The following is a 12803-nucleotide window of genomic DNA, read 5'->3' as shown; positions in this document are numbered from 1 at the left end:
CTTTTGTTAAGAACTCTTGCATCACAACTTCATATCAACTACGAACCTTTCAGTCAAGCAACAGAAAGAACTTTCAGTACACTACAACTACAATGTCGGGAACACAACCAGCAAGTGGTGGCGAGCACCGAGACTTTTCCCGCGATGCTTTGTTTGATCTCTCGGGCAAGGTCGCTCTCGTAACAGGTACGTCCCTCTTAACGACATCATCAGTGAGCAGTGTGGCTAACAGATGCAGGTGGTGGCTCTGGCATCGGCCTCATGGCCACTCAAGCCCTCGCTGTCAACGGCGCAAAGGTCTACATCACCGGCCGCACAAAGGAGAAGCTCGACACCGTCGTCGAGAAGTACGGCAAGAACATCGCCGGCGAGATCATCCCCATCCAAGCCGACATCGGCAACAAGGAGGGTATTCAGAAGCTCTACGAGGAGTACTCCTCCCGGGAGAACTGCCTCTGCATTCTCGTCAACAACGCTGGTATCTCAAGCAACTCTTTCCAGGTCGAGGCCGATTCTGCGCAGGAGATGAAGGAGAACCTCTTCGACAACAAGGATGCTACATTCGAGGACTGGAACTCGACGTACAACACCAACGTTACGGGCATGTACTTCACCACTGCTGCTTTCTTGCCGCTTTTGCAGAAGAGCAGTGAGAAGCATCAGGGCTGGAGTTCAACTGTCATCAACATCAGCTCCATCAGCGGTCTTATCCAGAAGTCTCAGCATCACTTTGCCTACAACGCCTCCAAGGGCGCAGCCGTGCATCTCACACGCATGCTCGCCGCCGAGATCGTGAGCAACAAGCTCAAGATCCGCGTCAACGGTATTGCGCCTGGTGTCTTCCCCTCCGAGATGACCACCGATGGAAGTGATGAGGCGCAGAAGAGCTTCATCCCCAAGGAGAAGTATGCTGAGAAGGTTCCCGCTGGACGGGCTGGCAAGGATCAGGATATGGCTGCTACAGTGCTGTTCTTTGCTACGAACCAATACTTGGTGGGACAGACTGTTGCTGTTGATGGTGGCTACACTATTGCCGCTGGTCAGTAAATTTGATGGAGGGACAAAAGCTGTACTATAGAGGGACATGACATAATGAATCAACCGTGATGATTGACAAGCACGACTTCAGTTCGTTCCAGTGATGATCGTATGGCTTACACTGTCGTCTAGATTTGTTTCCCAGTTACTACTGGTATAGCACCTGGAAGTGAATGTCCTTCGTCGTATGAACATGCCCCTCTCTCTGGCATGAGACAGGCTTTCTTCAGCACCGATAAGACCTTAGGTTGAGATCATTGACTCCAAAACAATTCGCTGAGAATGAAATTGACAGCGAGTGATGATGTCAATCAACCATCAGGAGTCATTGCGCAACACCGCTTTTATGTACCTAAGAGACAATTGCTAAAGATTAACTAAATGATGATCCCTTTCAGACAGACTTCAACGGACACGGCCCATCTACCCAAACAAAGCATCACCACCAACAAAAAGTAGACATCACCACAGACACCTTACATACTCAGATGTCAAAAATGCAAAAGAGAAACTCCGGTACAGGGAATCGAACCCTGGGCTCCGCGGTACTTGATCTCTCAGGTTATGAGAGCGCGAAATGTTAGCCACTACACCATACCGGATGATAAGGCTGCTAATTGGTTGAAAACCGAGTTTGCAAATTAGGCTTATAAAGATTTAGATTGTCAACCATATCGTGACAATGGGCTTCGACTGGTCTAACATAGGTACCATACAGAGCATGGTGGCGGCTCCGAGAACCCTGGTGGCCTTGATAACGGTATGGACCAAGTTCATCAGGACTCATTAGCTACCACAAAACATTGACAAGGTTAAGCAATAAAGACCAAGAATCATCTACAGCCTCACTTTCTGTTGAGCCAAATCTTGGAGCTTGATATCTACGGACACGTATTACCCATTCACGAGCCACTCCCAGTGCCGAGTCACTATATCCTCATTGGCCTCTCCCTCTTCATCACATCATTCACAGCAGAAGTTATTCTGGATAGTATCGTCATGTAGGCTTTTCGGAAGACACCTTGCTTCAATTGTACCACCAATGTGATCCTCTACCCAAAACGTGAGAGGGACTTGGCAAACAGACTACTTCATTATAAACTTCATCATTTGTTTTGGGGCCTCTAAAAAGACACGCACACGTTCACGCCATTCCCGCAACACAACGTGTCTTTTAAAGAAACCTCCATCTTACCAATCTCCCACAAGTAATCATCACAAACCCTGAACGATATGTTCCTCTTACACGCTGAACGTGCATCTTCAAGCCACAGCGCCACATCGTAACTTTTCTTTTTCCTCTCTCACCTTGCTCCACCCGATAAGCTCCCGCTGTCCAACTCCACCACTCACCCATATCCCTGGCCTGCCTGGCCTTGTCCCGTCCACACTCCCCTCTCCTAGCTAAAGTACTCTTTTGGTGAGACGTCGCTGGGAATGTACCTCTTTTGCCAATGGCTTGGTCCCGCTGCAACGGCGGCTTCACCCGCGCACATCAGTCAGAACATGCTTAGGTTATGTCCCGTACTTACCCAGAAATATGGCTCACGCTTAACCTCTAGAGGAAGCGAACCGGCCCCCAAATCGTAGTGTAGTGTAGGGCTGAAGTCAATGGATTTTCTTTCAAGGGCCCCTACGTGCATTTGATCTTGCGACACATGTCAAGCAGGCGTTTTCTTGCCGTTCCATCAATCGGGTCGGCAATCACATCCATCACGCTCACAGACATGGCAATACAACAAGTGCTTGGGTAAACAATTCATTTCGCTATTGTCTAGCTAGTCCCTTCCAAAGGGCAACCATGATCCAATCTCTGCTCAAGGTCAGAAGGTTGTGCCTCTGCCTGGGCGCGCGCCTGCATACAGTCGATACTCGTTGACCTGAAATCATCCAGTGATGTTCAAGTCCACAACTATGACTAGCCATCACATGTACGCACAACCTTTGCATCCTAGTAGTCCAAATAAAATAGTCCCCTAAACCCCAGCGGAGTCTGCTGGGAGGGGCCATACATGATAACGCCAAACATCCATCCATGCTATACCTCGCTGTCCTTAATCTCTCGCCCTTGACAACCTCGAAGATGACATGACTTCTGAGGGGCGAGGTGGACAAGACAAGGCAGAATCCCATGACAGAAAATGAAATAAAAGAAAACTGTGGAGTGGTGTGACATGATCGCAAAGGGGTCAGGGTCAGGTATATATGCACTCCGGGTATCGTGAAGATGAGAGTCCCTAATGCTATGGTGTATCGCCTAAAGGAAAAAGGAAATGTGCCGTGATTCCGCTTGATTCTCATATATTGACCCAATCGTTTGGGTTCAGCAGAGAAAAATGAAATGAAGTGAAGTGAAGTGAAACTCCGGTGACAAGCATCATTGCTCAGAAGACAGGCGGTAAATGAAGGACAAGCTACGCCGTGGCCAACGAGGCTCGAAACCGTCCAACATTGTGAAGGCCACTAGTTAAGAATGACGTCCTTAAATGGCTCCAGGAGTTCCTCCCTAAACCATTTGGCATTGTCAAAGGCCATCCACAGCTTGGAGGCCTTATTGACATCAATCTTGCAAGCCTGTTGGGCGTCGGTCTTGCGGAAGCCTTTCCCTCGCCTATAATTGGAGAGCCTGCCTATGAAAATGCGTCTCTTGCTGGCTAGGTACGTCGCACAGTCAAGGCGGAGATTGCTTGCAAGCGCTATTTCGTCAGAAGAAAGAAGATGTCGATTAGGATCCTTGCTGTTGTCGAGTGGCTGCCCCTTCCAATCAACTTTGAACCAGTTCGCTTTGTCGGGGGCCACGCTCGGGGGTGGACACAAGTCCGGCAGTGATGCAAAATCTTTGTCTGGGCCTTGAGCCCGAGGTTTAGGCTCAGCGATGTCATTGACACTGAGCTGAGGAGTTGGTCGTCTTGGGCTGTTCGTGGGTTGAACGCGAATAGTTCGCCCGGGAGGTTTCAGAACACGATTATTATCGGTGCGAGGCCGGGATATCTTGGGGGCTTTGGCCGCCAAGGGACGAGCGCGTGCTTTGGCTAGAGCTATGCGATGATTGTCGTCGCGAGCCTGCTTAGTCACTGACAACATCCATGCCTTTGGGTTTTGTGCGTAAGCTTTGTTGAGTTGCGACTGAAACGAAACCACAAGCTCATAGTCATTGCGTGTCGGGGGTTGCACCTCAACAAAAATCTTGTCGTTGATATTCTTTTGTATGTGTTCCTCAATCGTTCGACTGTGGTCACGGTCCCCAGCGGTTGGGAATAGGGGAATCTGGGCTGGACTGGAAGACGCATCATCTGGGTAGAGAACGATATCACGGCCCGTTGAGTTTGTTGGTGTCTCGGTGGTGGCCATCGGTCTGTTGCAAGGCGAGATTGGAGGAGACATTGGAGTCTGTCCTGAAGCGTCCTTGCTGGAGGAGAAGGAGGAGTCGGCCTTTCCGGTGTGATAATAGAAGCTATCGTGGGTTTGGTCTGGAGGCGACATCAGAATGTTGATATGCATCCTGGAAGGAATTGAGGCAGGATGAGCTGGAGGAGGCATTGCGCTGGTCGCTTGCGCAGAGCGAGGAGAATTGGCCGCCATTGTTGTGGTGTTGTTTGTGCTGTTTGAGGGGCCGGATGGTGAGTGATGAAGGGAAAGAGATTGAATAGAGGGGAGAAGAGACGAGGTTCGTTCAGTCTGCAATTTGACTGACGAGATTGTATTGTCGTCGAAAGTGGTAGAAGGTTGCATAGCGCAGATAAAGCGAAAGTGGTTTGTCAGCCACGAGACGCAATCAGTCAGTCAGTCGTCACAATGGCTGTGACGTGGACAATAGGGAGTGTGGCGAAACCGTTGAGACCTTTTAGAACAATCTAAAAGAGCGAGGGGCTCTCAATTAATAGGCTCAGACGAAAGGCCTGAATAAGCCCGAATGAGTCTCGTCGACTTTGTTTGCGTATGCCCAACCCAAAAGTGTATGTAAGTGCGCTGTCAGTGACTGGATGGGCGCCTAGACCAGAGTAGGCAGCAACAGGGCGGCGAAACTGGAGGGGGGGCGAGGGGGGCGGAGTTATAAGGAGGGGGGGTGTGATGTGTGAGATCTCGACGAGACCCTCCTAGTCCCTTGGTGCTTGAGTAAGATGTGCAGGACTGTGACTGTCCTGTCGACCCAAGGCAGCGGAGTTTGCTTCGGCGTTTAGTGACGAATTGTGTTTACCCCCGAGACGGATTGAAGAGTGTCCGAGATGATTTCTTCTTTAAAAAGAGAAGAATGGTGGTGGAGAGAGTGGGAAGGGCAGTTCTTATGAGAACGCTGAGCCCGGAGTGATTCGACTGTGTAAGTGCACGTAGGTGCAATTGTTTGTCAATGCTGATATGGGTATGGGGTGATAGGAGTGTCTAGGCACTCAACAGGCGGGGCCAGGGGTACACTCAATGGGGGGCAACCGTATGACTGTAAGAGTGCAGTGTAATTCAGTTGTTGCAAATCGACATGCGATTGTCGACGTGGGTAAATGAGTAGAGTAGGGTAGAGTAGAGTAGAGTGCGAGGTGTAAAGCAATGGGGCCTCAACAGAGAATCCCAAGGAAGATACAAGGCCCCGAGAAACAGTAATAGGGCCGTGGGTTGTTCGATCTATGGGACGGGCACCGTACCAGACCGTATGACTTTTGAAAGCAATGACTCTCAAGCCAGTCGAATGGGCAATTGGTTTGGCCGCGACCTGACGACTTTTGAGGGTCGGCCGGGAGCTTGACTTGATGATGTGGCAGAGAAACAAAGACAGCCTATGCCTGCTGAAGACGGGGATCACTGGATGGCCTGGGGCGCAGCGGGCAGAAACAGACAGTTTTCAAGGCGAGTCCGCAAGTGTGTGAACTGGCTTGAAGAAGAAAACAATGGGTAGAATGCTCTCTTGGGCAAACACGGGGCATATATACCTAGAGAGGAGCGACGAGAGTTCGCGCGCGTGTGCGCATGCAAAACGCAAAACGACACACGCCAGACAGAAAACGCCAATTAAGGGTCAGAGTATGATGATACTCTTATAAGAAAAGTATACCTTGCGTGAATATGCAACAGAGGAGATGCAGTTGGCTCAATTATGTGCGCGCAGCAATGCTAAACACGAAGAGAAGAGTTCAAGATTGAGAGAAGCAAAGCAAAGAGAGGCGTCGCGATTGTCTCGGCTGGTAACCAACCAGCACTAGCATCAATGACGGACTCTTTCCCGTGCTTTCATGGAAGTCCAATTGGGGATAGATCGGGTCGCAATTGGATTGATTGCTACACTCTCGTAGTGAATTGGAAGTCAAGTTCCTTTCTGTTGGTGAAGGCGTCAGAGCAGGAACCACTGTGACGACTGTGCGCTTGACAAGTAGTATCTCAGGTTAGGTGGACTTGATTGGTTTATTGACAAGCAGCTCAGACTCAAAGTCTTTAGGAGAGTGGGCGCGTGTGGGGGGACAGTGGAACGAGATGTCGATTGATTGATGGATTGATGCTCAAAGACGATTATTAGAGCCTGGCTCAGATGTTGAAGTGTGGGTAACAGAGCGCAAAGGGTCCATTAGCCAGTTACCAGCTCGTGCGATATTGCAGAAGTGAAGAAAGAGGGAAACAAGAAGAAAAGAAGGAGAGAAAGCGAATGGCACTGAAAAGGCGCGTGCCATGATTGATATGAATTGGATTGCTACTAACACAATACGCCCAGATGCTCACAATCAATGGCGCCTACTCACTCACAGACAGTCAGTCTCACTCTCGCTCACACTCACACTCACACCTAACACAGTCAGGTGGCGTCCTGTGGAAACAGAGGGAGATGGACGGGAAGGAGGGTGTCAGGACAGGGAGTGGAAGATCGCTTTGGAGTGTGATTAGTAAAACAAACGTGAATTTTGACGCAGCCACAATCAAATGTGACAATGCGACGATGCAAAACTGACTAGCGACACACCCCTACTCATGCATGGCCAGTCTCCTTTGTTTCAATGGCTTTCATCAATGCCTGAAAATGGACGCTTTGTATCGTCCAATGGATATCTCAACTCAGCAGCCTTCTTTCAGCCCTCCATTTCCCTAGCTAGAGTAGAGGTTCATTGCCTTTCCCTTTCAGGGCCCCCGGTGAGTGACTGCCTGCAGGCTGCACTCGCGCGGGTTTTAGCTGCAGCTCACTCAGACTCACCTCAGATGCCAAACATTTGGGATCCATGAATAGAAGTGGATCCGAGCTCAGATAGACTTTGCGAGGGGCAGTATTCTGGAAGCATAGCCCATTGAGAGAGCCTCGGGTTGGAGATGCTTCAATTCACAAAAAATTTGTCAATTGACAACTGCTCGTATCAATTGAATCACACAGTTACTTTTCCTCCAATGTCGCAGTCCCCAATCACCCATCTTGTACTCCGTACTCAGCAGTCATGCGTGATCGTGCACAGGTCATCAGGGACCTCTCATTAGCCACGGGGGGTGTGACCTCACTGGAACTTGAATACCGCTAGTGGTGATTGACGGACGGTGACGGGCTGACCATTCCCAAAATATCCCACCGTCTGGAAACTGAATCACGGGGGGGAAGGTGTGAGTGAGCGCCGTCTTCCTCCTTCCCTTCCATCAAACTGACTGAATGCCTTGCCTTTTCTTGTGTTAGTTCGACTAAGGTAAAGAAAAGGTAAGCGCTCAATTACAAACCAAATTCTCATCCTGTCACTTTTTCTGCCCTGCTTTGCCCTCTGACTCATGCCATTGTCCAATCCATTGTTACCTAGTCAGTGCAATTGGCGATTCGCCATTTCGACTCGGTCATTTCCCTCACTGACATCTGATCCGAGAGCTCCAGCCAGGAATTGGTCGATGAAGTCAATTCCACCCAAGGAATTCTGTAATAGGGTGAGTGGGGAAGAATGAGGTAGGAGGCCAGAGAGAATCTCAACTTAATTTGAACGAAGAATAGACAATTTGCTTCAACCAACAGCCCCTACCCAGCCGAGATTCAATAACGGAAGCAATGTCAAAGAACCATGTCGCGGGTGCGCGAGGCGAGCAACGGGAACAGACGCCAGTTCCCCCAGTTGCACGAATACGGTAATCAATCAGCCCAGCGCCTCCACAGAACGAGCATGACCATCATTAATGGTCACCAAGATGCGATTTCCCACTGTGTTTTCTCATGGTATACGTAAGCGAGACGCTGCGTTCTCGCTCGTCCTGCCTCAGCCCAAACCGCAGTCTCAATGCATGAGGCTGGCTGGCTGTCTCTGTTGGCCAAGGAAGTGGTGATGCCAGGAGTTCGTGCGCCATTACAGCCTTGGTATGCAGCATGTAGGTACACATCCCACCTAACCTATTTAGCCATCCATCATGTCCTGAGAGGCGCTGAGTGGCTTGGTCAGAACTGGTAACGTCCACGAGGCCCGGCGCCAAATCTCCCAAACCCAGCTAGTCCCGAGCTTGGTATGGTCCATCTTCCTGTTCCTACAGAAGTCTCCGGGCAAGAGATCTGGCCTGCGTTTGTTTGGCGGCAGATGCGCGTCCCTACATTAACACATGCTCATATCTGGTCGATCAGGATGCCATCTGAACTTTGGAAGATCACACGAGGGCCTTTGCGACACCATCACTGATTATCTTCAACTATGTACGCTAACTCCCACGTTCCTCACCTACCTGTGTAGTAGCCACTACACTGCAATGGACTCTTTTGCACTTCTGCTCCTCATCCAAGAGCCAACCTCATGCATACATGACCCCCTCTTCCTTTCTCTTACCTCCTTAGGCAAATCACGATCGCGACAGTGCCTACATAACGCCTAATATCTGATGGGCGTGTGGTTTCTGCGTGTGACGGCTCATGTCTTGAATCAGCCCTCCTCTTGCTCGCTGCCCGACGCCCAATTATTAACTAAGAATGCTGAGCGCCGACTCTGGTTCCGTTGGCTGTGGCTTACTTGTTTGTGAGTACTCTGGTTCCGTTGGCTGTGGCTTACTTGTTTGTGAGTGCCAGACTAACTGGCTGTTATCTCACCGGTTGTCTTAATTTGCGGTCTGGCTTGACCAGTCTTGCCTACCTATCCAAATCACTCTGCCTCAGCCCACTGCCTACTGTAACAGGCTCATGCTCGCGAGCGAGGTGGCACTCTGAGCTGATATGCATACCTCGCAATCTACAGCGACTGCATTCACGTTTGTGGATATTCAAGGATACAACCGGTCAATTCGCGGAGCATCTGTCGTCTTCAACTCTCGTGGCTACCCGCTTGGCACTCTGCATCTCGTCAATCGTTCCCGCATCCGGATTCCCATTTCCAGACCCTTTGTTTCGGCCCTGAAGGGCCCTGAAGATTGCTTGTTGGGGAAACCCAGCGATCAACCCCGCCATGCAACAGAGTCGCAACTTTTCTGACCGAGGGTTCATGTCCTTAATTGATGCCCGTCCATGATTCAAATAGTCTCTGACTGATGTAGACATTGCAGTACAAGAAAGTAATATCAATAAAGTCAGCCATTGAGTTGGCGATCGTTGAACAGCGATCGGCTTCATAATTGGACATGCAGCGCAGCTCCTTCTTGCGCTGTCATCAAGGACTATTTTGTGTAAGTCGTTGGGTGTTAGCCGAGATACCAACTGGCAGCCTCACAACTGTCGTCTTCAAATTACGTGGCTCTCAGCAGATAGCAGTATCAGACGACCATCGCTCTACCAACAATTGTTCCCCAACTTTGCAATTGAGTGCCAATTCAGCGTTCATTATTCACACAATTGTGTACATACATATCGCTATGTTGCTTCCTCAGGCTTTGGGCTTCACTTCCCCCCACACCGAATTGATGTGAGTCACAGGATATGGAGAAACAGGCTTGGACTCCCGCAGGAGCAGACTAGAGAGACCAAAACGAGACCTGCCACCAAGTCATGTCTGGTCTAGTGTCTTGGCTGGTTTGGGGGCGACCCAGACCAGGGGGGAGTGAATTATCGATAAGGAGTTTGAGGCCCTGGTACGTTTGGGCTTCTGGAAGGATCGCTGATTGGTGAACTTTAGCGTTAAACGATGGATTGAGTTGTTGTTGAAGGAGATGATGGCATGATGGCATTTGCATCATGGTCAAATATCAACGTCATCATCTCTCGATGACATGAGATGGTTTTCTTTGTTGGACCCGAAAGTAGCATGAGGTATGCTGGCTTGTTGTGGTAATTCCCAACAATGACACAGTAAGGGTTATGGGCAAAATTGTCCAGAAACTTTGGTCAGCTTGAGACAGGAGCAGATTGCTCCATCGGGTGAGCCGGACGCTTCATCTCAGCATTGCCCCGAGACAGCACGATTGCGTGGCCTAATTGACGGAGCAAAGCCTGACAAACCCCGAACGGAGCTGGACAGTTGCTATAGTAAAGCCGAAACGAAACTGCATTGCCACTCTGAGGTGGAAGCCTGAGGCAAAACCATCAATGGGGGATTCACAGAGCAATGAGAGGAACTATGATCCGAGGACGCTTTGTCTGAGCTCAATTCAATTTGGAATTATCACATCAGCAACGACGGAGGAAGCCCGAGCCGAGCAACCAAGCAAACCATGAATACCGAGGTGGGACATGCGTATCTAGCTTGGTGGTCGGCAACCTTGGCATCATATTGCTGCTGTCGAAATAAACGAGCTACACACCTCCCTTTGCTGCGATTCTCAATCAGAGACAAGGTGGGAAGGACAATTGATACCCGCTTCCGAATATTTATCGATAGCAAATGGATATTCCCCAGAGTTTGGCAGCGGGTGTTACAGATGAACTAACCAGGTTCCCCACCATTGGCCTTGGATCGTCAGCCGGCGTCCTATGGCAGGTGAGCAAATGGTGGGAGCACATGACAAGTAATGGTGGGATTGGCTTATCAGTTCTTCTGATAACGAAATGCTACTTATCATTGATTCAACTGTGTAGGGTCCAAATGCAAGACATGCGTTGCAACAAGCAAGGAAGTTGCTGAGATTTGCAATGGTTGATGGCATCTGGCCCTCCATTTCTACTCCTAAAGGCTGGTAGCAGAGTCGGGACGACGGCCTACCGCGCTTTAATCTCTAATGGCATGGGTGATTGTGAAACGGCCCGCTCGGCGCGTGTATCCTCCGTACCATCCATTCCGTCTTTCTAATCGGTGGTGGCTGATCAACATCCGTCGTAGTGGTGGCCGCCCTCACTCTGAAGACTCACCTACGAGGGCTGCTCTTGGATATGAGAGGACCATAGGCTCAAGGAAGGGTGCGTCTGAGTCCGGAGGCTGGAGTCAAGAGGCTCACGAGGTATATCCCGTGAAGCGTCACCCGTCCCATATCGTGTTGCTATCATGCTACCATATATCATTTGACCGCTTTGGTCTGAGACAATACAGTGGGCGATTCTGTGCGTGAGTTTGAGACTTGGGAGCCTGAACGCATGAATCTTGGGCAGTAGCAGTTCTGGCACCCACATCACTTCGCAGGATCGGAGAAATGAAACGGCGTAGTCTATCCCAACATCCTGGATCAATTCGGGAAGTTAATGAAGAACTCAGCGTGCTGCGCGCGTCGGCAAGTCATCAGCACTGTCTCAGTGTCTATCAACTCCACAAACGAGGCTAATGCTGGTGACCGACGGAACATAGTTGGAGGCGCCAAGGACATAGGCCTGTGCGACGGTGAAGACCAATGCCATTCATTGACTGCAAGGGCGGTCAACATTGAGGCATCTTTCAGCCATCTCCCTTCTCAAGTGACAGAGAAGGGATAGCAACGGATGCATCAAACCAAGGAAATACGCGAGTCGTGCAGTTGAAGCTCACGACATTTGGGATCCAATGCGATCTAGACCACCTCGAGCATCCATCAAATGCTAGCAGAAAGACGTCATCCAAATGCTCGTCACAGGGGCCAGTCTTTGACGGGCGTGTTAGTGGAGGACCCTTCCACTCTAGGTGCTGGCTTCGAGTGAACTGTTGGTTCGCTTCCATGGTTCTTTGATGTCCGGCGCGACCCCGCGATAGAGGGGTCAAGTCAAATTGACTCAACTTCTTCTAATCAACAATTGAGATATTATGCCTCACTTATCGACTTTCTTGAAATGGTTGCCATGGCTGGAGTGTCTATATCACAGCATTGGGCTCACGATTGTTTATTCAGGCGCCTACAGCGTCAACACCAAACACAGAGTATCAAGTGTCTTGTCTTGTCTTGTTTTGTCCTCCTCTCCAATTTGATTGACACCCACGCGACGGCATATCATGCCTCGGCTTCGGGCCTCCACCTCTGGGCTTGCTTGAGATGGGTTGGACCGAGCAATGGAACTTTGCAGCGTTATTTTCTTTTTACCCTTCGGCATTTGTAACGCAAAGAAACGGTGAGAGATATTGATCCACCGTCTTAGTTCTAGACGCCAACCGCAGTCCGTCTGCTTACACCGTCCCCGTCCGTTGTGCCCCTCAAATTCGGCCCTCCGTTTCCCTCTTTTCCAACGTGCCGTCTCTCAGTTCGGCCAATCTCAGGCGGCGGTTGATATATCGCCCGCCTTGTTGAGCGGCTAAGGCAGATTCGGGCCGCGTGCACGGGTGGTTTTGTCAAATTCAATTCGGTTCACTTCAGCTCTTCCTCGGTTATGAGTATTTCGGCGGTCAAAAGCAAGGTGCTAATGGTTCCATGCTCAGTTATCACTTCAGTCAAGGTACTGATCACTTGATGATTGCTTCTGTTGACTTCAATGGCATTGAACAACTACGCTGCTCCGCATATCAAAGTCCATGATAACCACACTC

The 12803-nt window shown here is 50.0% G+C and overlaps 2 protein-coding genes and 1 non-coding gene across 3 annotated transcripts; 1 reads left to right on the top strand and 2 right to left on the bottom strand.

Moving 5' to 3' along the window:
* Positions 1 to 92: 92 nt before the first annotated feature.
* FPRO_09062 (uncharacterized protein) lies at positions 93 to 1047 on the top strand (the record flags this gene model as incomplete). Its single annotated transcript, XM_031224441.1, has 2 exons — positions 93 to 186; positions 239 to 1047. 2 exons carry the CDS (start codon positions 93 to 95, stop codon positions 1045 to 1047), a joined length of 903 nt encoding a protein of 300 aa, XP_031089700.1.
* Positions 1048 to 1549: 502 nt separating this feature from the next.
* tRNA lies at positions 1550 to 1640 on the bottom strand. The gene is given in 2 exon segments: positions 1550 to 1584; positions 1604 to 1640. It is a non-coding gene; the product is annotated as a tRNA-Glu (tRNA).
* Positions 1641 to 3501: 1861 nt separating this feature from the next.
* On the bottom strand, positions 3502 to 4620 carry FPRO_09063 (uncharacterized protein; the record flags this gene model as incomplete). The annotated part of the gene is made up of 1 exon (XM_031224440.1): positions 3502 to 4620. One exon carries the CDS (start codon positions 4618 to 4620, stop codon positions 3502 to 3504), a length of 1119 nt encoding a protein of 372 aa, XP_031089699.1.
* Positions 4621 to 12803: the final 8183 nt, after the last annotated feature.

The sequence above is a fragment of the Fusarium proliferatum genome (genome assembly GCF_900067095.1).
Source record: "Fusarium proliferatum ET1 genome assembly, contig: FPRO_scaffold016, whole genome shotgun sequence".
In the NCBI taxonomy this organism is placed as follows: domain Eukaryota; kingdom Fungi; phylum Ascomycota; class Sordariomycetes; order Hypocreales; family Nectriaceae; genus Fusarium; species Fusarium proliferatum.
The sequence above is the reverse complement of the archived record's forward strand: the minus strand, read 5'-3'. Positions and strand labels throughout refer to the sequence as shown.